The sequence below is a fragment of the Elephas maximus genome, chromosome 8, assembly GCF_024166365.1.
Source record: "Elephas maximus indicus isolate mEleMax1 chromosome 8, mEleMax1 primary haplotype, whole genome shotgun sequence".
NCBI lineage: Eukaryota > Metazoa > Chordata > Mammalia > Proboscidea > Elephantidae > Elephas > Elephas maximus.
Genome location: NC_064826.1, coordinates 45,970,133 through 45,992,413, shown reverse-complemented (window position 1 = coordinate 45,992,413; position 22,281 = coordinate 45,970,133). Strand labels below are relative to the sequence as shown.

At 36.7% G+C, this 22,281-nt stretch overlaps 1 protein-coding gene across 2 annotated transcripts in view; it reads right to left on the bottom strand.

Moving 5' to 3' along the window:
• RELN (reelin) overlaps positions 1-22,281 on the bottom strand; it is a 526,658-nt gene that overhangs the window by 139,848 nt on the left and 364,529 nt on the right. For both annotated transcript variants that reach the window (XM_049893075.1, XM_049893076.1), the window contains exons 19-20: positions 21,769-21,930; positions 12,133-12,369 (exon numbers count right to left, since the gene is read on the bottom strand). In XM_049893075.1, coding sequence (XP_049749032.1) covers positions 12,133-12,369; positions 21,769-21,930 — 399 coding nt within the window. The remainder of the gene's footprint in view (positions 1-12,132; positions 12,370-21,768; positions 21,931-22,281) is intronic.

Genomic DNA, 22,281 nt, shown 5'->3' with positions numbered 1-22,281 from the left:
AGAATCCGGCTTGAATTTCTGGCAGTTCCTTGTTGATGTACCACTGCAGCCACTTTTGAATGATCTTTAGCAACATTTTACTTGTGTGTGATATTAACAATAATTTCTGCATCCAGTTAGATCACCTTTCTTTGGAATAGGCATAAATATGGATCTCTTCCAGTAGCTTGGCTAAGTAGCTGTCTTCTAAATTTCTTGGCATAGATGAGTGAGCACTTCCAGTGTTGCATTTGTTTGTTGAAACATCTCAATTGGTATTCCGTCAGTTGTCGGAGCCATGTTTTTCACCAATGCCTTCAGTGCAGCTTGGACCTCTTTCTTTAGTAACATCGGTTCCTAATCATATGCTTCCTCTTGAAATGGTTGGACATTGACTAATTCTTTTTGGTATAGTGACTCCATGTATTCCTTCCATCTTCTTTTGATGCTTCCTGCATTGTTTAATATTTTCCCCATAGAATCCTTCAGCATTGCTACTTGAGGTTTGAGTTTTTTTCTTAAGTTCTTTCAGCTTGAGAAATGCCGAGCATGTTCTTCCCTTTTGGTTTTCTAAATCCAGCTCTTTGCACATTTCATTATAATACTTTGTTTTCTTGAGCCACCCTTTGAAATCTTTTGTTCAATTCTTTTATTTCATTTTTTAAAATTTGCTTTAGCTACTCTATGTTCAAGAGCAAGTTTCAGAGTCTCTTCTGACATCCATTTAGGTCTTTTCTTGTCTTTTTAATGACCTCTTGCTTTCTTTATGTATGATGTCCTTGATGTCACTCCACAACTCGCCTGGTCTTCAGCCATTAGTGTTCAATGCATCAAATCTATTTTTTAGATGGTCTCCAAATTCAGGTGTGATATACTCAAGGTCATACTTCAGCTCTCGTGGACTTGTTCTAATTTTCTTAAGCTTCAACTTGAACTTGCATATGAGCAATTGATGGTCTGTTCTGCAGTTGGCCCTGGCCTTGTTCTGATTGATGATATTGAGCTATTCCATCATTTCTTTCCACAAATATAGTCTGTTTGATTCCTGTGTATTCCATCTTGGAAGATTCACATTTATAGCCGCCAATTATGTTGTTGAAAAAAGGTATTTGCAATGAAGTTATTGGTCTTGCAAAATTTTGTCATGTGATCTCTGGCATTGTTTCTATCACCAAGGCCATATTTTCCAACTACAGGTCTTTCTTTGTTTCCAATTTTCACATTCCATCACCAGTATTTATCAATGCATCCTGATTGCATGTTCCATCAATATCAGACTGCAGAAGTTGGTAAAAATCTTCAATTTCTTCACCTTTGGCCTTCGAGCTTGGTGTGTAAATTTGAATAATAGTCACATTAACTGGTCTTTCTTTTATAAATATTATCCTATCACTGACAGAGTTGTACTTCAGGATAGATCTTAAAATTTTATTTTTGACTATGAATGGAATACCATTCCTCTTCATGTTGTCATAGTGGACCATGTGATTGTCTGATTCAAAATGGCCAACACCAGTCCATTTCAGCTCACTAATGCCTAGGACTCATATTTTGGTTAATGCCTAGGATATTGATGTTTATGCATTCCATTTCATTTTTGACGATTTCCAATTTTCCTAGATTCATACTTTGTGCATTCCATGTTGTGATTATTCATGGATGTTTGCAGCTGTTTCTTCTCATTTTGAGTCATGCCACATCAGCAAATGAAGGTTCTGAAAGCTTGACTCCATCCACATCATTAAGGCCGACTCACTTTGAGGAGTCAGCTCTTCCCCAGTCATCTTTTGAGTGCCTTCCAACCTGGGGGGCTCATCTTTCAGCACTATATCAGACAATGTTCCGCTGCTATTCATAACGTTTTCACTGGCTAATTCTATTCAGAAGTAGACTGCCAAATCCATCTTCCTGGTCTGCTTTAGTCTGGAAGCTCAGCTGAAACCTGCCCCCCATGGGTGACCCTGCTGGTATATGAATACTGGTGGTATAGCTTCTAGCATCACAGCAACACACAAGCCCCCCAGTGTACAACCAACTGGCAAATGCATGGGGTCCAGTTACTAGGCCTTCTGATTTCTACTTTGATGTCCTTTCTACTCTGTCATGATCCATCAAAGGTGCTCAGAGAATGTTTGTTAAATAACATGGATGCACGAATGAAGTCTCTCAAATGGAGAGAAGGCAAGTTTTACAAAAGTACAGAACTTAAATGCTGTAATGAACACAGTCAAGGTTTTGAGGTTACCTTCACTTGAAGAAATCACTCTTTCTGTTTTTCCTGGGAGCCTCTTTCCTACCTCCAGAGAGAAGGCTCTTTTATATGAAAGGCAGATACACAAAACCAAAGCAAGTGGAAGAATCCTCGGAGACAAAGTTCCTTAAAAGCAAATTCATGTAAAACAGCTCAAACACCTAAGGACTGTGCAAATTTTTGACAACTCATCCCATTCCTTTAGTAATAGTTTAGTAAGTCAGTCAATTTGGCCATAGTCCTAATACTAATGTGACATAAAAGAGAAACAAAGAAATAAAAAACCCAAACCCATTGCCGTCAAGTCGATTCTGACTCATAGCAACCCTACAGGACAGCGTAGAACTGCCCCCATAGGGTTTCCAAGGAGCACCTGGTGGATTAAAAAACTGCTGATTTTTTGGTTAGCAGCCAAGTTCTTAACCACCGCACCATCAGGGTTCCTAAAAGAAGACAGTACATCAATATTTACATATTCTACAAACCTAAGCAACATTCCATTATTTCCAGACAGAAGAGCCACACAATGCTGTCTTGGTTTGGTGCCACTCAGGAGTTATATTCATCTGTATAAGGAGATGTGAATGAATCTAAGCCTCTCTGATATCAGGCTCTTTTGGTTTTGTTCTTGTAATCATCAAAGATGTGGTTACTAGATTAGTCAGAAAAAATTACTGATAGGGTAAGATTAAAGGTGGCATTTTAATTCACTTGTTATTTCTACTCTATTAATTTTAAAATAGGCATAACCATGTTATTTATATAAATGTAATGTTGGAAAAAACAATCTCATAACATAGAACCATTTTTTTTAAAAGTAAAAATCTGCAATTCTCCTGCCTAGAGGTACCTGTTAACATTCCTGTGTAAGTACTCTCAGACATTTTTTCCTTATGCTTACACACAAATACAAGCGCATAAACATTCACTTCTCTTTCTTTTTTAAAAAAATAATTATGAAATCATAATAAATCTGCCCTTTTTAAAAACTATTCCATTGCCATATTTCCATGTCAAAAAATATGGAGAGACATCATCATTTTTAATGAATCTAACCAATCCCCAATTAGGGAAATTTTGGAGGTCGTTTCCATTTCTCACTCCTGTAAACATTACACACCCTTACGCATCTTTGCACACTTGTCCAATTATTTCCTTAAGATAAATTCCTAGAGGCAGAATTGCTTGGTCAACGAAAATGCACGTTTTAGAAGTCGACAATTACTGCCAAGCTGTCCTCCAAAACGGCCGTACCAAGTTACATTTATCAAGAACATAAACAATGACTGAGGTGCCATTTCTTACCACTTGCCAACACGGAGCAATGACAGACAATATTTTTAATCTTAGCCACTCTAATGCCTGTATTTTTTCCATCTTCATTTCTCTGACTACTAGAGAAGTTAAGCTTTTCATGTTTATTGGCTATTTTTTCTCCTTTTTAGTGAGTAGCCTTTTCATGTGCTTTGTCCTTTTTTTTTTTTTTTAATTGGGGCTTATCTTTTTCTTACTGATTTATAAGAGTTCTTCATATTTTGGCAATATATAGCCTGTCATACCTGTTGCAAATATCCCCCCTCCCCCCCCCAATTTGTTGTCATGCTTTGCTTTCAGGAATTTTTTTTTTTCTCCAAACAAAAGTTTAAACATTTGGAATTGTGGAATATGTGTTTTACAGTACCTGCAACTATGTGTAGCCATGTGTATCATTTAGAGTACACTCAAGTTTGGCCATTTTAAAAAGCTTGTAGACTCTCAATACTTATATAATTTTGGACACCCCATCCTCCCACATAACAAATATAGTAAAATTCAACGAAAAATTCAAATTGATTCTATGATTTTGCTTTTAAATTTTATTTGGCTGTGAGTAATGCATTTATGTTCAGCTGTGATTTCTCAGAATACTCAGGAATCTGACCTAAAAAGTGCTTTCAATATGGTAAATATTATTTTCAGCAATTAATGATGTTGATATGTGTTTTGTAGAAATAATTAAAATTTACTAATTTCATTTTGCAATATTCTTATATTTTTGAGACAATGTACATTTTCTCAGCTCTTGGACTTTTTCAGTTCCCCAGAAACTTAAAGGCTCCCAGCACTGTGCACCAAATGAGTAATGAAAGAGCTTTCTAGACAGAGGCACAGCTAAGATGCTGGGGGAGGAAAGTACTTGGCTTACTGGAGGAATAGAAAGAAGGCAAGTTGATGTGGCTGTTGTGGGGCAGGGAGAGTGAGTGAAAGGCAGTGTGGCAGAGAGAAGGAGCAGAGGGTGATGGGCCAGGTCACACAGGGCCTGCCAAGGAGTCTTTGTGAAACATTGTCCATAGTAAGTAATTATCTCAGCCTACTGAATTTCTGTTTCAACAAACCAGGCATGAATCTAAATAATCAACTGTAGATTTCTCTTGTTAAGAACCACGTTATACTTGTTTAATGGTTTATTTTCTTATTTCTGAAAGATGCTTAATCCAAAGAAAGACTTTAAAAAAAAAGTCTTTTTTTAAGGAATAAATGAATTAATAATCGACCTTCTGAACATCAACAAAATATGGGTCTTGGATCAGAGAGCCATTTTGTCCATTGCATAGGCACGACCTAATCCTTCATTCTCCAATACATGTCTTGAAGTGGTACATTTCTTCACTGCCATCACTCTATTCCAAGTCACACTACAGCACACACAGATGACACCATTAGTCTCTTAGCTGGGCTTCTTCTACAGTTTCTCCCATTACCCTTTACAGCTTATTCTCCCCACACCAGCTACAGTTATTCTTTAAAACATAAATATAATCATGTCACTCCTCTGCTCCAAATCATTCACTTGATTCCCATAACACTTAGAATAAAGTCCAAGATCCACAAGGCTCTAACACGATCTAATTCTTGCCTACCTCAGGGCTTCGTCCTTGCTGTTCTGTCTGCAGTGCTCTCCGTCCACCCCTTTGAATTGTTACCTCTTTCTCATTATTCTGTTCTCTACTCCAGTGGCTCCCAGGAAGGCTTCTCTACGATTCTATATAAATCTAGCCCTCACCCTCCACTCCTGTCACCTAATACTCCATTCTCTTACTCTGCCTTATTTTCTCCACAGTACTTATTTCTATCTAAAATATCATTATGAATTTGTTTACTTGTTTTCTGTCTTTCTTCCGCTCTAGAATGTAGCAAGTACTACAAAGGGAGGGCTTTTCTATCTTCATCTCCACTACTGACTGATTACACCTTCAGTGTCTACAAGCAGTACTTGTGATGTAATCAACGAATAGTTGAATAAATTAATCTATCAATGAATAAAAAACTTATATCATGTAATGAAAACTTCACAATGAAAAAGCCAAATAAATAGGCTCTGCTTTAGAAAGTACTTTATAAACTAATTTGGGAGTATATTCAATTATATTAGCAATTTTATAGTGGCACTAATACCCCTGAGTGCTCAGAATCTTCATTGCACAGCTGTTGAGAATAATAAGTGACTCTTCAGTTTGTCACTCAATGCATTTACCTCATCTATCTGCTAATCTTCTTAGAATGATCACTTACTGTGAAAAGGTAGTTGAGGTGGCTCTTGGGAGCCATCTTGCCCTGATCTCCTCCAGCAGCACTATTTTAGTTGATCTAGTGCTCTTTTTGATAGTCTTTGTAAAAAATAAACTGAAGAATACTCTAGGCTTGATAATAAAATATTTAAGCTAACAAAATTTCTACAAAAGTTATAAGCTCATCTTTAATGAAAAAAAAAATCCTAAAGAAACGTACCTGGCTAATATTTTATTCCATGAGTAGATTCATTTTACAAAGGTGTTTTCGTAATATTCTTTCTTGTAACCTAAGCCGATAATCAGGGTTGTCTAAAGTTTCGACTGGGCACTAACTTGGCATTTCCTTTGTTTACCAAGGACACTTCCTTCCATTAGTATTAGACAACTTCTTTGATTAGTTTCACAAGCCCAGTCCAAAAGATTTAAGAATCCGCTGCATCGTAAAGACACTGACTCTTTCAAACCCTTTCAAACAGGTATTCTTATTTTAAAAAATTAACCAAAGGTAGCCGAAGGAGAGGTAGATTTTATGAAAAGATCTTTGGTTCAATGCTTGCAAAATGCACGATAGGTTCTCCCCTGGGCCTAAATGTCTCTACAGATGCCTCTCAGGCCTATGAAGCTTGAGGGCTAAGCTGTTTCTCTGGGCAGTTTGGAAATCTTTCCAGGTCATCCATTTACACATCATTGTTAATGCCTCATGGTCCTTATAACCTAGAAGCACTTTAACTACTTTATACTCCCTTTCATATATCTTAAAGTACATTTCACACACCATTCAGTTCTGCTATTTATCTAATTTCTTGCTTTTCTTAAATTGTTACTAGAGCTACAGTATTACTTCCTACCTTTTATTGCAAATACACTGTATTTAAGTTATATTATAAGAGCCTCCTTTTTAGCCTGGAATTTTTCCCTGGGTAACTCCTGCTTCTCATAAAATATAAAAACAAATTCTTTCTCCTTGTCCATGTTCTTAGACACCCCTTGAGATATAAACACATACTTTTTGAATGTAGCCATTTGTCCATTCCCTTTGACTAGGACCATCCACCTTGCAGCTGTTATCTTTGTTTTACACCCTAGCTTCCTACATATTCAGGGCTGACCGTGCCACCTGGGGCCAGTGTGAAATATTGGGCTTCAAATGTCTTGCCATCACATCATCACACACCACACAATGTTATCCTTTTGTTTCACATGCCTTTCGTCACTCACAGCTAATTTCACTTCTTGACCATTGTTCTATTTTCACTACTTACTTTAGGACATTTCTCCTCTTAAAATATGACCCTAAACATGACTAGTGCTAGTGATTTACTTGTATAAGGAAAAAAGAAAGCTTTAACTAAAAAAAAATTGAACTTAACAAGGAATCAGAACTTTCTATTTTTAGTATCAATGAAAGCACCTAGGAGATCCTTTCAACATTTCTACAAGTCTCAATTATTTCTAAATCTTCTTTTAATTCGATCTGCTTCTGTCTAATGAAACACCATTAAAAATAAGTAAAAACTCTAGCTTTTCTTATCTCCTATTATTTTTTACTTTAATTATTAATAGAGTGACAGTACTGCTTTCTTTCATTTTATTTAAGTTACATATCGTTTGGCAGCTAACCAAAAGGTCAGCAGTTCTAATCTACCAGGCGCTCCTTGGAAACTCTATGGGACAGTTCTACTCTGTCCTATAGGGTCGCCATGAGTCGGAATCAACGGGACAGCAATGGGTATGGGATAAACAGGCTATTATGGTCCTTTATGTCTGGGGTTTCCCAGAAACCTAATCACTATTCATAAAATCTTGCTATGGTAAAATATTCAGGGTTGCTGGAATATTATCCACCTGGATGGAGAGGATGGTTGGTATTTGAGAAGGAAACTACTAACAAGAATATGTGTACCCACTATGAGCTTTTCATTGCACAATCCTCCAACTTTATTCCCCACTCAAAATACATTTTAAAAAGTTTCTATTTTATTCTCTTTAAGTTTTAGAGAGATGTTCTTCTGCATTACTTGAGGAAAAAAAATGTTTACTGGCTTTTAAAATTCAAAAAGTTGCTCATAATTTAGATCTAAATGCGATACTACAGATGCCACAACTTTTTCCTCCTCAACCAAACATTTGAGAGAATAGAAAAGGCAGGTGCTTGTTAGGTGCTTTCTATTTCTTATTTAATTTTTATAACAATCTTGGAAGTAGGTATTATTGTTCCCATTTTATGGATGAAAAACTAAGGTTCAGAGAGGCTAAATAAGTTTTCCTGAATATGTGGCCTTTTGATGTTACTGTAAGGAGCCCTGGTGGTACAGTGGTTAAGCACTCAGCTGCTAATCAAAAGGTTGGCAGTTTAAACCCAGCAGTTACTCCACAACAGGAGGAAAATGTGGCAGTCTGTTTCCATGAAAATTACAGCCTTGAAAACCCTATGGGGCATTTCTACTCTGTCCTATGGGGTCACTATGAGTCAGAATCTACTTGATGGCAATGGGAATGGGATGGGATGTTACTGTATTGATATGGGAGCATTTTTGATAATTTATAAATAAATACTTAAAATGTCAGCTTCTAAAAATTACCAGAGAATATGAAAGGCTGGTGTCCTTAGCCTATGTTTGACTCCTAAGCCAGATTTAGAGGTTAGCACAGAGTAAGGCTCAGAGATAGTGTAGTGGCTGGAGTTGGAATAAGAGTTGGAGATGGGCTAGGTCATGGCTGGGATGAGAGACAAAGCTAGGGTGAGTCCTGGGTGGAACTAGAGGTCAGGGATGTCTCTTGTACATTAATTAGTAATGAAGCTTAGTGATTTCCTACTTTGATATGATGGCTCTGATGCAACTTTCTTAAAATACACCCCTCAAAATGCCTCACTAGTTAAAAAATGTCTGCTTTGATTTTCCAAATTCTAAGTGGCAGACCCAGAATCTGAACTATTGTCTATGACCTCAAAGCTTGTCTTTTCCTACCACATCATAACTATCAAAAATAATTGTCAATTCTAATACGTTATGACAACCATCCCTTCATATTTGTATAGATTTTGAAAGCAAAACTAATATGACATAATACGACAACAATGTCCTTCCTACCTGTTGTATCTAGATAGGATAGAGAAATGCAAACGTCCCTTGGTATTATCACAGATGCAATCTTACAACAAATCTCGGTTAAACTCATTCCCTTAGGGATCTTAAAATATATGTAAGAGGTTTTAAAGACTATTTTAAAAACCTAGTCAGACATAGGCTCTGATTTCAGATACTATATACGAAAGAAAGGAAATTACTATTATAATTAAAAGCAATTCATTTCTCCACTGAAAAAAGTGCTTTGAGATGACATGCTGCGAAGTGATTTATAGCATATTGACTGTAGTTCTTCAGATGAAAAAGCAATTGTCCAAGTTTTCCCTGGAGAACACTCTCAGTAACAATAATCCACGCTCATAGAAAGTCATGAGTTAGAAAATGAGAGCCAAATGAACTCACAGCTGGGAAAAGCCAACAATAATTAATTTAACACCAGCCATTTGTACAGAACATGTATACATCTCAAAATTTCCCTGGAGAGACACAAGGTCATTGAAGGGCAGAGTTCACATATTTAAATGTGCTTAACAAGATTTTACTTAATAAGATAATGTGCTCCAAAGGTTTTATATTTTAAAAAAAAAAAGGCAACTTGTTTCAGGACTAGGAGGTTATGATAAATAGTTGGTCAATACAGTCACTTGAATTTCAATATTGTCACAAGTGTTTGTGAAAAACATCGCTAAAATGAATTCTCATTGAATCTTGGATGATATACTCCTCAGTAGAAGCAGAGAGAAAACAGTGTCATTAAAAGGGGTTTTATTCAGACTTATTGGCTAAGAAAATGGGAACAGTTTGAGATCTTCCATGTGGTTTTATTTTAATGAGCAGTGAGCATTTTTCATGTCCTTATTAAAGTAGTTAATGTGTTTCTCTAGTCTCATTATCACTGCCAGAGTATACTCTCTGTTGTTTCAGAACCAAGACAACTCCTTTTCATTTCAAGGAAGATCAGAAAGTCAAATCTGATTGCTCACATGTGGTTGTTAATAAAACTCCTACAGTGCTGCTCAAGGTGTCCATGGGGATTGTACAACTATTTATATTTTCTTATGGTTTTCTATAATTACTGTGATTGTACTTTCACAAAGTAAATGTATCTCTACCAATGAAAGCAGTGGTGGCTTAAGAATATTCATCAGACTTGTGTGAAAGGATATTTTTCTTAGGGTTTTGATCAAAGCACAGAAATTAAACTGCTGTTATCATGCATTCAACCCAAGTGTTAAATTAAAATGCTCAGCAACTTTGGAGTTTATCTGAGCAGATGTTAACTATTTATGAAAATAAACGTTATACAGGACTTGCATTCATGATATGACTGTTGTATTAAAAGTGCTAGATAAAAAAAAAAACTACTATACAAATTTGAGGGATATAGTTTATGATAAATGACCAATTTGAATTACTCTTAACTCAGGTCAACCTAAATTTTCAGAAACAGAGAATTCTAAGAAATCACATGTTAGTTTCCATCTTTATATCTGCTTATATTTGTTCCACTTCTTTCCTTTGAAGGCTCAACTAAGAACTAATATCCATCAAAGCAAGCATCTGAGGATATCAAATAAAAAACATACAATATAACCTCTCATACTTTGTCATATAGAAATTTCACTCTATCTCATTTGACAGTGCTCGCAGCAAAAGTGACCAGCTGTACTTCCATTCCATTAGCTGTCATTCTGATGTTAGAATTTTACCCTGCTGAGTGTGGGATGTGACTGTACATGCACAATTCCCATCAAAGGTAATTTTCTGTGCAATGATGTGTAAAATTTACCTCTAATTATGATAAGGTCACTGATGGGTCATTTATGATATGCTCTCTGGAGACAACTGCAGTGAATAGCTTTTGGCTAGATTCATCTGAAGAAAATAAATTGGCCTGACCATGACTCAATAGAAAGTAAAAATCTCTTAGAAAATTATTCCTCAGTCATGCTTAAAGTCCTAAAGGAGCCCAAAGAGGCGCAGTGTGCACAGTCATAAAGGTTGTAGGCTTTGGAATCAGAGCAACCTGTTTACTCCAGGATCTCTGGGCCTAGAAGGCCTGGCATGATCTGGTTCCTGTACATCTACTGGCTTCTGTTCCTGACATTTTGCTCCCTCACTATGTGGGCTCTAGCAACATTGGCCTCTCCTAGTCTTTGAGTCGGAATTGACTTGACGGCAGTGGCTAGTCTTTAAAGATGCCTTGGCCACTCTTGCTTTGGGGCTTTTGTACTCTAAAGTTTCCTGTATTTGGAATGCTCTTCCTATAGATCTCCAAGTGAATGAAACTTCCTTATTCTTCTACTACCTGATCAAATATGGCCTCCTCTGAGAAGCTTCTTATGCGCTTCCTATCTAAAGTACCACCTCCTGACCCCAGTTGCTCATTATCCTATCATCCTACTGATGTCCCTCAAGTGCTAATAGCAGTCTGAAATTATTTTTACCTTTTAATTGTATAAATAAATGTGCACATGATTTTACAAGAAAAAATATAACTATGAAGGGTATCTTGCCTAGAATATTCCACAACTAACATTAACCATATGAGTCAAATACAGTTTGATAGAATGGATTAATAAGGAGATCTTAAAAATTTTTTTAAAAAAGACAAAACAAAAAAGCAGTTGCTGTTGAGTCAATTTCTACTTATAGCGACCCTATAGGACAGAGCAGAACTGCTCCATAGTGTTTCCAAGCAGACTGCTACATCTTTCTCCTGCAGAGAGGCTGGTGGGCTCAAACTGCCAACCTTTCAGTAGGCAGCCATGAGCTTAACCACTGCGCCACCAGAACTCCTCTATTAATAAATTAGGGCTGAAAAACTTATTGGACTTTATGTTAAGACTGAATGAAAACAGAACTACTCATGAGAAATTTTTAAAAAATTGTCACTAGAGCCAAGTCATGTTTCACCATGATCATTGTGGGCCTCCATGCAGGGATAATACGATAGTCCCTTTACTTACTAATACTTTTTGAAGAGGGTTTTTATATATAACTGTGCAAAATGAAATTTTGAGATTAATACATATATTGAAATTTTATATTATTTAAATGTTTCAGTATTTTGTGTTTAGTCCTTCTTCTTAAGACCTCTTACTTGTAGACATAATGCTGATTTCTCAAGTGGTTCATGTTTAGTAAATGTTTGTCAACAAATGGTTAAATGCTAATTGACTGGAAAATTATCCTCCTGTTGTAATCCCTGATGTAAACTGCAATATTAAAAAAATCACAACAATAACGATGAAATCCTCACCAAAGGGTCCAGTCATGGCCACAGTATGGCTGAACATTTCCAAGATAGAATCCCAGAGATTGAGTGACTTCCACAAGATTGGTAAAGTCCAGACTAATGCTGTTGAAAAGCACAGATGTCATGATAATCTCATCAATAGCCCATACATCTTCTCCCTGGGAAGAATAATATGGTTGCCACCATCTGAACTGAATTCCAAATTGTCTTGCATCATCTGGTAATTCTACGGAGATTATTCTAAAGACAAAAATAAAAGTCAAAATTCAGATTACTTTTGTATCTTAAAACACAAACCTTCATAGCAGAATAGTTTTTCCCCCTGAAGTATAGTATTTAAAAATAAAGTTTTTCCCCCACTATTGCAAACATTCATCTGAGATTTCCAGTTTCTTGTTTGACTCCAATGATGTCTACTAAACACCTTCAAAAATACCAGTTTTCTTTCACTCATCTGTTCTTGAAAAGCTAACTCAGTGAAACATAGTGTCCAAAGTGGCAGGATTCATCTTAGTCTGGCAAAAGATCTTGGGTAGTTTCTTACATATGTTACAGCTTTGGTCTGGGTAGCACCAGGGTATTTCCTCATTCCCATGTGCTCAGTACAGTGTGTGAGGTCACCTGCTCTGTCATGGCGGCTATGACAACAAACTCGCACCTGACAAATGGGGAAGAAAATTAAGAATAATATCTAATTTCCAGGAGCAATTATTGTACACAGCAGCAGGAACCATACATTAATTGCCACTGCAGTGACATCTGCTTGAAAGCTCCATAAATCACAGTACCGTGCTGCTCACATCCATACACAAGGTGAGATGCGAAGCAAATGGCAAATGGAACATTTGTCTCTATCAGTGTACAGTTAAACACCAGGAGAGGTGCCTGCAGTAAACACTCACTGAAGAGACTGAGATTTTTTTTTTCCTAGTAAGGAAAGATAAATTTCTTAAGCCAAGTGACAAGCTGGATACTTTAAAAAGAAATTATTTGAAATTTTCAATGTCTAAAGCTGGATTTACTGAGAAATTAAGTTAATTTTCACATTTTTCATTATGTTTTATTTTTAGTTATTGTGTAAAGAAAAATGTTAAATTGCATTTGGAAATATATTTTTACACTGAAAGTTGTGCAAAAATGCTGCACCAATTCTTTTTGCTACAAAAAATATTTATTTACTTTTCCTTTAAATAATCTGCTCTTGTAATATGGGGCAGAATAACATGACCATCACCACTGATGACACAAAAAATAAAGAAAATGGTGGAACTTTCAGCAATGTGAGAAAACACATTTCATAAAAAATGGGAAATCAATATGCAAATATAGAAATATAAAATTAAAAACACTCCTTAAACTAAAAAGACACAGCTATGGTATATTTGTAGTTTTGTAATACTTTCCACAATTTGATAGATTGTTTTCTCCAATGTGAATTTTTTGTATTAGAAGAAAATAGTAAAATGCAAACTAAATATTTTAGTAAATTTTTTACTTTACTTTTCTTAAATCTTTGTTAAAAGAATGGAACTATACTGAAACTGGTTCAGCAATGAAAACATCATGCATTAATTTAATAATTGAATTTGACTAGTGCTAAGACTAACATGAGCCTGACCCAAGTCATGATATTTTCAGTCACTTCATATGCACGTGAAAGCTGAACAATGAATAAGGAAGACCGAAGAACTGATCCAGCAGATTTGCCCAATGCAATAATACATCCTTTGAGTTCCCGACTGTAGCTTCCATGGGTGTTGACTGTGGATACAAATAAAATGAAATCCTTAACAACCTCAATATTTCCTATGTTTATCATGATGTTGCTTATTGGTCCAGTTGCGAGGATTTTTGCTTTCTTTATGTTGAGATGTAATCCATACTGAAGGCTGTGGTCTTTGATCTTCATCAGTAAGTGCTTCACTTTCAGCAAGCAAGGTTGTATCATCTCTATATTGCAGGTTGTTAATGAGCCTTCCTCCAATCCTGTTGTCATGTTTTTCTTCATATAGTCCAGCTTCTCGGATTATCTGCTCAGCATACTGCTTGAATAAATATGGTGAAAGGACACAACTCTGACACACACCTTTTCTGACTTTAAATGACATTGTATCCCCTTGTTCTGTTCGTATGACTGCCTTCTGGTCTATGTACAGGTTCCACATGAGCACAATTAAGTGTTCTGGAATTCCCATTCTTCGCAATGTCATCGATAATTTGTTACGATCCATACAGTCGGATGTCTTTAAAAAAATAATAATTTTTTTTTTTTGTCTTTGCATAGTCAATAAAACACAGGTAAACATCTTTCTGGTATTCTCTGTTTTAAACCAAGATCCATCTGACATCAACAGTGATGTTCGTGGTTTCACATTCTCTTCTAAATCCGCCTTGAATTTCTGGCAGTTCCTTGTCAATATATTGCTGAACCCGTTTTTTAATTATCTTCACCAAGCTTTCACTTGCATGTGATATTAACGATATTGTTCAATATTTCCTTTGGATTACCTTTCTTTGGAATGGGCATGTATGTGGATCTCGTCCAGTTGGTTGGCTAGGTGGCTGTCTTCCAAATTTCCTGGCATAGATAAGTGAGCACCTCCAGCACTGCATCTGTTTGCTGAAACATCTCAGTTGGTATTCTGTCAATTCCCGGGGCCTTGTTTTTCACCAATGCCTACAGTGCAGCTTGGACTTCCTTCAGTATCATGGGTCCTTGATCATATGCTACCCACTGAAATGGCTGAATGTCATCAATTCTTTTTGACAGTGACTGGATATTCCTTCTCTCTTATTTTGACACTTCCTGCGTCAATCAATATTTTGCCCATAGAATCCTTCAATATTACAACCTGAGGCTTGAATTTTTTCTTAAGTTCTTCCAGCTTGAGAAATGCCAAGCATGTTCTTCTCTTTTGGTTTTCTAACTCCAGGTCTTCGCACATTTCATTATAATGCTTTACTTTGTCTTCTCAAGCCGCCCTTTGAACTATTCTGTTCATCTCTTTCACTTCATCATTTCTTCTGTTTGCTTTAGCTATTCTATGTTCAAGAGCAAGTTTCAGAGTCTCTTCTGACATCCATTTTGACTTTTTTTCTTTTCTGTCTTTTTAATGACCTCTTGCTTTTTTCACGTATGATGTCTTTGATGTCATCCTACAACTAGTCTGGTCTTCAGTCGTTAGTGTTTAATACATCACATCTATCCTTCAGAGAGTCTCAAGGATGTATTCAGGTGGCATATACTCAAGGTCATACTTTGGCTCTTGTGGATTTGTTTTAATTTTCTTCAGGTTCAACTTGAACTTTCATATGATCAATTGATGGTCTGTTCTGTAGTCCGCTCCTGGCCTTGTTCTGACTGATAATATTGAGCTTCTCCATTGTCTCTTTCCACAGATGTAATTGATCTGATTCCTGTGTAGTTCATCCAGCAAGGTCCACGTGTTTAGCCATCGTTCATGTTGTTGAAAAAAAGGTTTTTGCAATGTATAAATTGTTGCTTTTGAAAAATTCTACCACGTGATCTCCAACCACATTTCTATCAACGAGGCCATATTTTCCAACTACTGATCCTTCTTTGTTTCTAACTTTTGCTCTCCAATATTCAGTAGTTATCAATGCATCTTGACTGCATTCAACCCAAGTGTTAAATTAAAAGTACTATGCTTTTAGAACATAATTGTCCTTTATATTAATAATTTCAAGAGATCAATATAATTTTTAAAAATAACAACTGAAAAGTAAAATGCATGCGATAGCAGTAATTTAAGTGACCAATATTTTCATAGCATAGATGTTAAGAACGTCCACTCTGTAACCAGACTCCAGGGTTAGAGTCCCCACTCTGACATTTAATGGCTAATGTCTCTGCACCACAGGGAAGGTACGTCATTTTTCTGTGCCTCAACATCTTTATCTGTGAAATTGGGATGATAATATCTTTACAGCAAAGATCAGAGACTATTTGTTTACTATTGTGTTCTTAGCTCCTAGAACAGCGGCTGGCATGTAGTAAGAGCTCAACAAATTCTTGCTGCTTTAATAAAATATGTATTATGACTATGCCCCTGATACAGATGTGAATACAGAGTCACAAGGAGGTTAAATGCTCACTCTAAGGTTAAGCAGCTTCTAAGTAGCAATGCCAGGATTTAAGCCTCAGCATCCTGGATCTAAAGCCCAAGCTCTTAACCTCTACATCATATCTTGGGCTAGGGTAGGAACCTCTGCTGATTTCACCACTCTACGCATAGATTACTGGGAGCCCTGGTGGCACAATGGTTAAGTGCTCGGCTGCTAACAAAAAGGTTGGCAGTTTGAACCCACCCAGCAGCTCCATAGGAAAAAGACTTGGAGATCTGCTCTCCCAATGATTGTTGTTGTTGATGTTGTTGTTAGGTGCAGTCAGAGTTGGTTCTGACTCATAGTGAGCCTAGGTACCACAGAATGAAACACTGCCCGGTCCTGTGCCATCCTTACAATCATTGATATGCTTGAGTCCATTGTTGCAGCCACTGTGTCAAGTCATCTTGTTGAGGGTCTTCCTCTTTTCCACTGAGTTTGTTCTTTACCAAGCATGACGTCCTTCTCCAGGGATTGATCCCTCCTGACAACATGTCCAAAGTATTTAAGACACAGTCTCACCATTCCTTGCTTCTAAGGAGCATTCTAGTTGTACTTCTCGCAAAACAGATTTGTTCATTTCTTGGCTGTCCATGGTATATCCAATATTCTTTGCCAACACCACAATTCAAAGGTGTCAATTCTGCTTTGGTCTTCCCTATTCATTGTCCAGCTTTCACATGAATATCATGTGATTGAAAATACCATGGCTTGGGCCAGGTGCACCTTAGTCTTCAAGGTGATATCTTTGCTTTTCAACACTTTAAAGAGGTCCTTTGTAGCAGATTTGCCCAATGCAATTTGTCTTTTGATTTCTAGACTACTGCTTCCATGGGTATTGATCGCGGATCCAAGTAAAATGAAATCCTTGACAACTTCGATCTTTTCTCCATTTGTCATGATGTCGTTTATTGGTCCAGTTGTGAAGATTTTTGTTTTCATTATTTTGAGGTGCAACCCATACTGAAAGCTGTGGTCTTTGATCTTCATCGGTAAGTGCTTCAAGCCCTTTTCACTTTCAGCAAACAAGGTTGTGTCATGTGCATATGGCAGATTATTAATGAGTCTTCCTCCAATCCTGATGCCCCATTCTTCTTCATAACCCAGCTTCTCAGATTATTTGCTCAGCATACAGATTGAATAGGTATGGTGAAAGGATACAACCCTGATGCACACCTTTCCTGACTTTAAACCAATCAGTATCCCCTTATTCTGTCCGAACAACTGCCTCTTGATCTATGTACAGGTTCCTCATGAGCATAATTGTTTAGAATTCCCATTCTTCGTAATGTTTTCCAAAATTTGTTATGATCCACACAGTCAAATGCCTTTGCATAGTCAATAAAACATAGGTAAACATCCTTCTGGTGTACTCTCTTTCAGCCAGGATCCATCTGACATCAGCAATGATATCCCTGGTGCCTCACCCTCTTCTGAATCTGGCCTGAATTTCTGGCAGTTCCCAGTCGATATACTGCTTCAGCCGCTTTTGAATGATCTTCAGCAAAATTTTGCTTGCATGTGATATTAACAATATTGTTCAATAATTTATGCATTTGGTTTGATCACTTTCTTGGGAATGGGCATAAATATGAATGTCTTCCAGTTGGTTGCTAGGTAGCTGTCTCCAAATTTCTTGGCATAGACAAGTGAGCATTTCTAGTGCTGCATCAGCTTGTTGAAACATCTCAATTGATATTCCATCAATTCCTGGAGCTGTGTTTTTCACCAGTGCCTTCAGTGTAACTTGGACTTGTTCCTTCAGTACTACCGCTTCCTGATTATATGCTACCTCTTGAAATGGCTGAACGTTGACTAATTCTTTTTGGTATAATGACTCTGTGTATTCCTTCCATCTTCTTTTATGCTTCCTGCCTTGTTCAATATTTTCCCCATAGAATCCTTCACTGTTGCAACTCAAGGCTTAAATTTTTTCTTCAGTTTTTTCAGCTTGAGGAACACCTAGCATGTCCTTCCCTTTTGGTTTTCTATCTTCGGATCTTTGCACACGTCATTGTAATACTTTGTCTTCTCGAGCCGCCCTTTGAAATCTTCTGTTCAGTTCTTCTACTTCATCATTTCTTCCCTTTGGTTTAGCTGCTCAACATTTGAGAGCAAGTTTCAGAGACTCCTTTGACATCAATCTTGGTCTTTTCTTTCTTTCCTGTCTTTTCAAGGACCTCTTGCTTTCTTCATGTATGATGTCCTTTATGTCATTCCACAACTCGTCTGATCTTCAGTCATTAGTGTTCAGTGTGTCAAATCATAAAGATTACAGCCTAGAAAAACCCTATGAGGCAGCTGGACTCTGTCATGTGGGGTCGCTATGAACTGAAATTGACTCACCAGCATCTAACAACTCCATGCATAGATTACACTGGCTGGTTAGCACAGCCACAGAACCATTTGATCAGAATACTCCTAGATGAGGACCCAGGGACTTAGGTCAACTTTGTCTCAATCTTCCTTTTTTAGGATGGTACTAAATTCATGAATCTCTTTTTAAAATGTTTTATAAAGATATGTATTATTGGACTGAGTGACATGATAGAAACAATGAAGAGATAAAATACAATAGCCAAGACTTGAAAATATATCAAGGTTAAACACCATAGCTACAGAATTAAAAAATCCAGCCCTATAATTAAGAAAAACACTAGAATAGTTTTAGTCTTACCAGAGACACAGTGTTTTACACTAATAAAAGTACCAATTAGTTCCTCAAACATTTCAGTCAGCTTGAATTAACAGGATAACTTATATCTATTTTCAGACCTTAAATTTTATAAATAACAGGCAGATAGAGTTCTTTTATTTACTGAATGAATCATGGATAAGCAAATTATTTGAAATTAGCTAGGAGTTATAGTGGTTTAAACTAGCTTGTTTAATTTAAGGATCACACTTCATTTTCAAACAATCATGTAAGAGAAGAACAATATAGAAGTCACATCAATTATAGGCAGCAATTTATACTGAAGAAAATACAGCAAATGGCTAAAGGCATCAGGATATATTTAACTCTCTGATGAAGAATTTACATGGTTTTTATTATTTATCATATGAAATATAATTTAGTATCTAGAATACATCAAACTCTCGTCTGTCACCTTTTATTAATAATACTTGTAAGAGAGGGGGAAGGGAGGGAGAATCTCATGGACAAAGGTTAATATATAGAAAACGAAAGTGTTCTTGCAATCATTACCAGGCTCTCCTTTTTTTTTTTAAAGTCTCCACTCTGATCTTAATCTTTCAAGCTATACACATACCTGCTACTGAAAAGCCACCTTGATTCTGCTGCGAAGAAAAATGTTGCTGTCAAATGGCAGGCAAGATTAAACACACCTTTGCAATAGCACATTAAATATGTAATTATTTTTCATATCAACCAAGATTGATTAAATTTCATGATATAGATTGATTACTGAATTTTTCAGCTGTCCATCTTTGTAAGAAAAAACTGTGCTTTAGGCTAAGTAAACTTAGGACAGTGATATTTTCCTGATCTTTCCATCATTATCGCCTTGATTTTTGTATAATTTTTTTTGTAATGTTTACTTTGAAAAGTCTATGAAGCTTTGCTTTATGATTCATGTGCTCCTACTGAGTGAGGAAGGTGAGTTTAGCCTTACATTTTCCTGTACAAGGAAAATACCCAGTATATCTGGTACATTCTTAAATTTTGATGATGCATAATATTTATAACTTATAATAATTTTTTTTTCTTTATTGTGCTTTAGATGAAGGTTTCAGAACAAACTAGTTTCTCATCAAACAGTACACACATTGTTCTATGACACTGGTTAACAACCCCACGACATGTCAACACTCTCCCTTCTCAACCACGGGTTCCCTATTACCAGCTTTCTTTTTCCCTCCTGCCTTCCAGTCCCTGCCCTAGGGCTGGTGCACCCCTTTAGTCTTGAACAAGGGCCTGGGCCTGTTCAATCTTTGGCTGAAGGGTGAACCTCAGGAGTGACCTCATTACTGAGCTGAAAGCGTGTCTGGGGGCCATACTCTCAGGGTTTCTCCAGTCTCTGTCAGGCCAGCAAGTCTGGTCCTTCTTTTTGAGTTAGAATTTTGTTCTACATTTTTCTCTAGCTCTGGCCAGGACCCTCTATTGCGATCCCTGTTAGGGCAGGCAATGGTGGTAGCCAGGCACCATCTTGTTGTACTGCACTCAGTGTGGTGGAGGTTGTGGTAGATGCGGCCCATTAGTCCTTCGGACTAATCTTTCCCTTGTATCTTTAGTTTCTTCATTCCTCCTTGCTCCCGAAGGGGTGAGACTAGTGGAGTATCCTAGACAGCCGTTCACAGGCTTTTAAGATCCCAGACTCTACTCACCAAAGTAGAATGTAGAACATAGTCTTTATAAAGTATGTTATGCCAGTTGGGCTAGATATTCCCCAAGATCATGGTCCCCACAATAATTGTTAATTAGTATCTGCTACATATTACTTCATTTGCCATGAAAAGGAAATTTCTTAGCTATTTGCAAACACTTGGGGAGTCCTAGACAAAATTTTAAAGCATGTAAATTGTCTCTCTTACTTTTCGGACCCTGTCTTCTTGCTGTGGTGCCAATGCAAACCTCTGTGGCCTGAGCCCTCACACTCTTTCCCATCTTCCCGTGATCAAAATGTCCTTCCAGGAAGGGAAATGGTGTTGGTTCTTTCTATCTGAATATGAATGTAAGCCACAGTGTCACCTCCTCTATTGGTATTTTAACTTTAAAACTTAACTTTGAGTTTTCCTACTCTCCTCTTCCCTTCTCTCTTTAAAGGGATTCCAGTGAGCAGGAGTGGAGATCTTTCAGATGCTTCTGAAATTATACCACTAATTGTAGTTTCTACTCTGCTGGTGCTGAAGAATGGCCCTGTTGCAAGTAAAATTTAAGTTTCACAACTGGGACTATAGGTTATGAAATACATTAGCTAAAGAAAAAATAGAAGTGGCTTGAAGAAAGGGTTTTAAATATATCCTCACACTCCATTTTGCCATAGACGTTATAAAAAAACACTAGAAAATTTTCGGTGTACTCATTACCTAATTGCATTGAATATAAATTTTAAAAACAGATATTTGATATCAGATTTTATGAAATAATGCCTCATTCCTGATTTAATTATAATGTATTATAATTTTGCTAACAAACATTTGTAACAGCATTTATATTTTAGTGCCATATTAAAACAATATGTAATAGCTTACATTATAGTTGAATAAGGAAAATAAGGCATTAACTATTTTTCTCTTACCTAATCATCAAAATATCTCTCTAAATACACCTTTTAAAATGTAAGAATTGATTTCTTCAAATTGTCAGAAGTCAGCTAGGATGAATGGATTAGGTGACTGTGGCTTGCTTGTTGTTCATTGCAAGACACATCAATCTTTTTGTCCTCACCGTCTCTCAACAGAAAATTATATGAAATCTTATACTATTTGAATTATATTTCCGTAGGAAGGAGACATTACTCTTGCCTTTTCTCCAAATGCTGTCCAACCTACCTGGGCTCATGGTAGTTGAGATATGAATAGTGCTCCAGGAGTTTCCAAGTAATCCCGTTATCATAAGAATAATGCAATAGAACTCCTTCACCAGGCTGGTCTGGGGCTCTGCATGTACTCAGAACAGACTTGCTTCCCAGCCTCAGCGTGAACTGAAGAAACCTAGAGAGCAATTTATAATTAGTGCATGCATAAAAAGAGTTTTTTTTTTTTTTAAATCCCATAGTTTTCTTCATGGTTTTAAAAGAATTTCAAACAAATTTAGATGAACTGCCAGAAAGCCATAGGTTCCCACTCTCCCTTCTTTAGAAAAATGTAATTTCATTGTGAGATGTATGAATATATGTAAGAGGTGAGATCAATGCATATGTTTTATACACGGACATATACATGCATATACAACTGTATGTTTACACATATTTGTACTATGCACTTGTGTATGCACGCTTAAAATGCCAATCATTCCTTTACTGCATTATTTATTAGGCACTGGGGGAAGGGAAGATGTAGGGT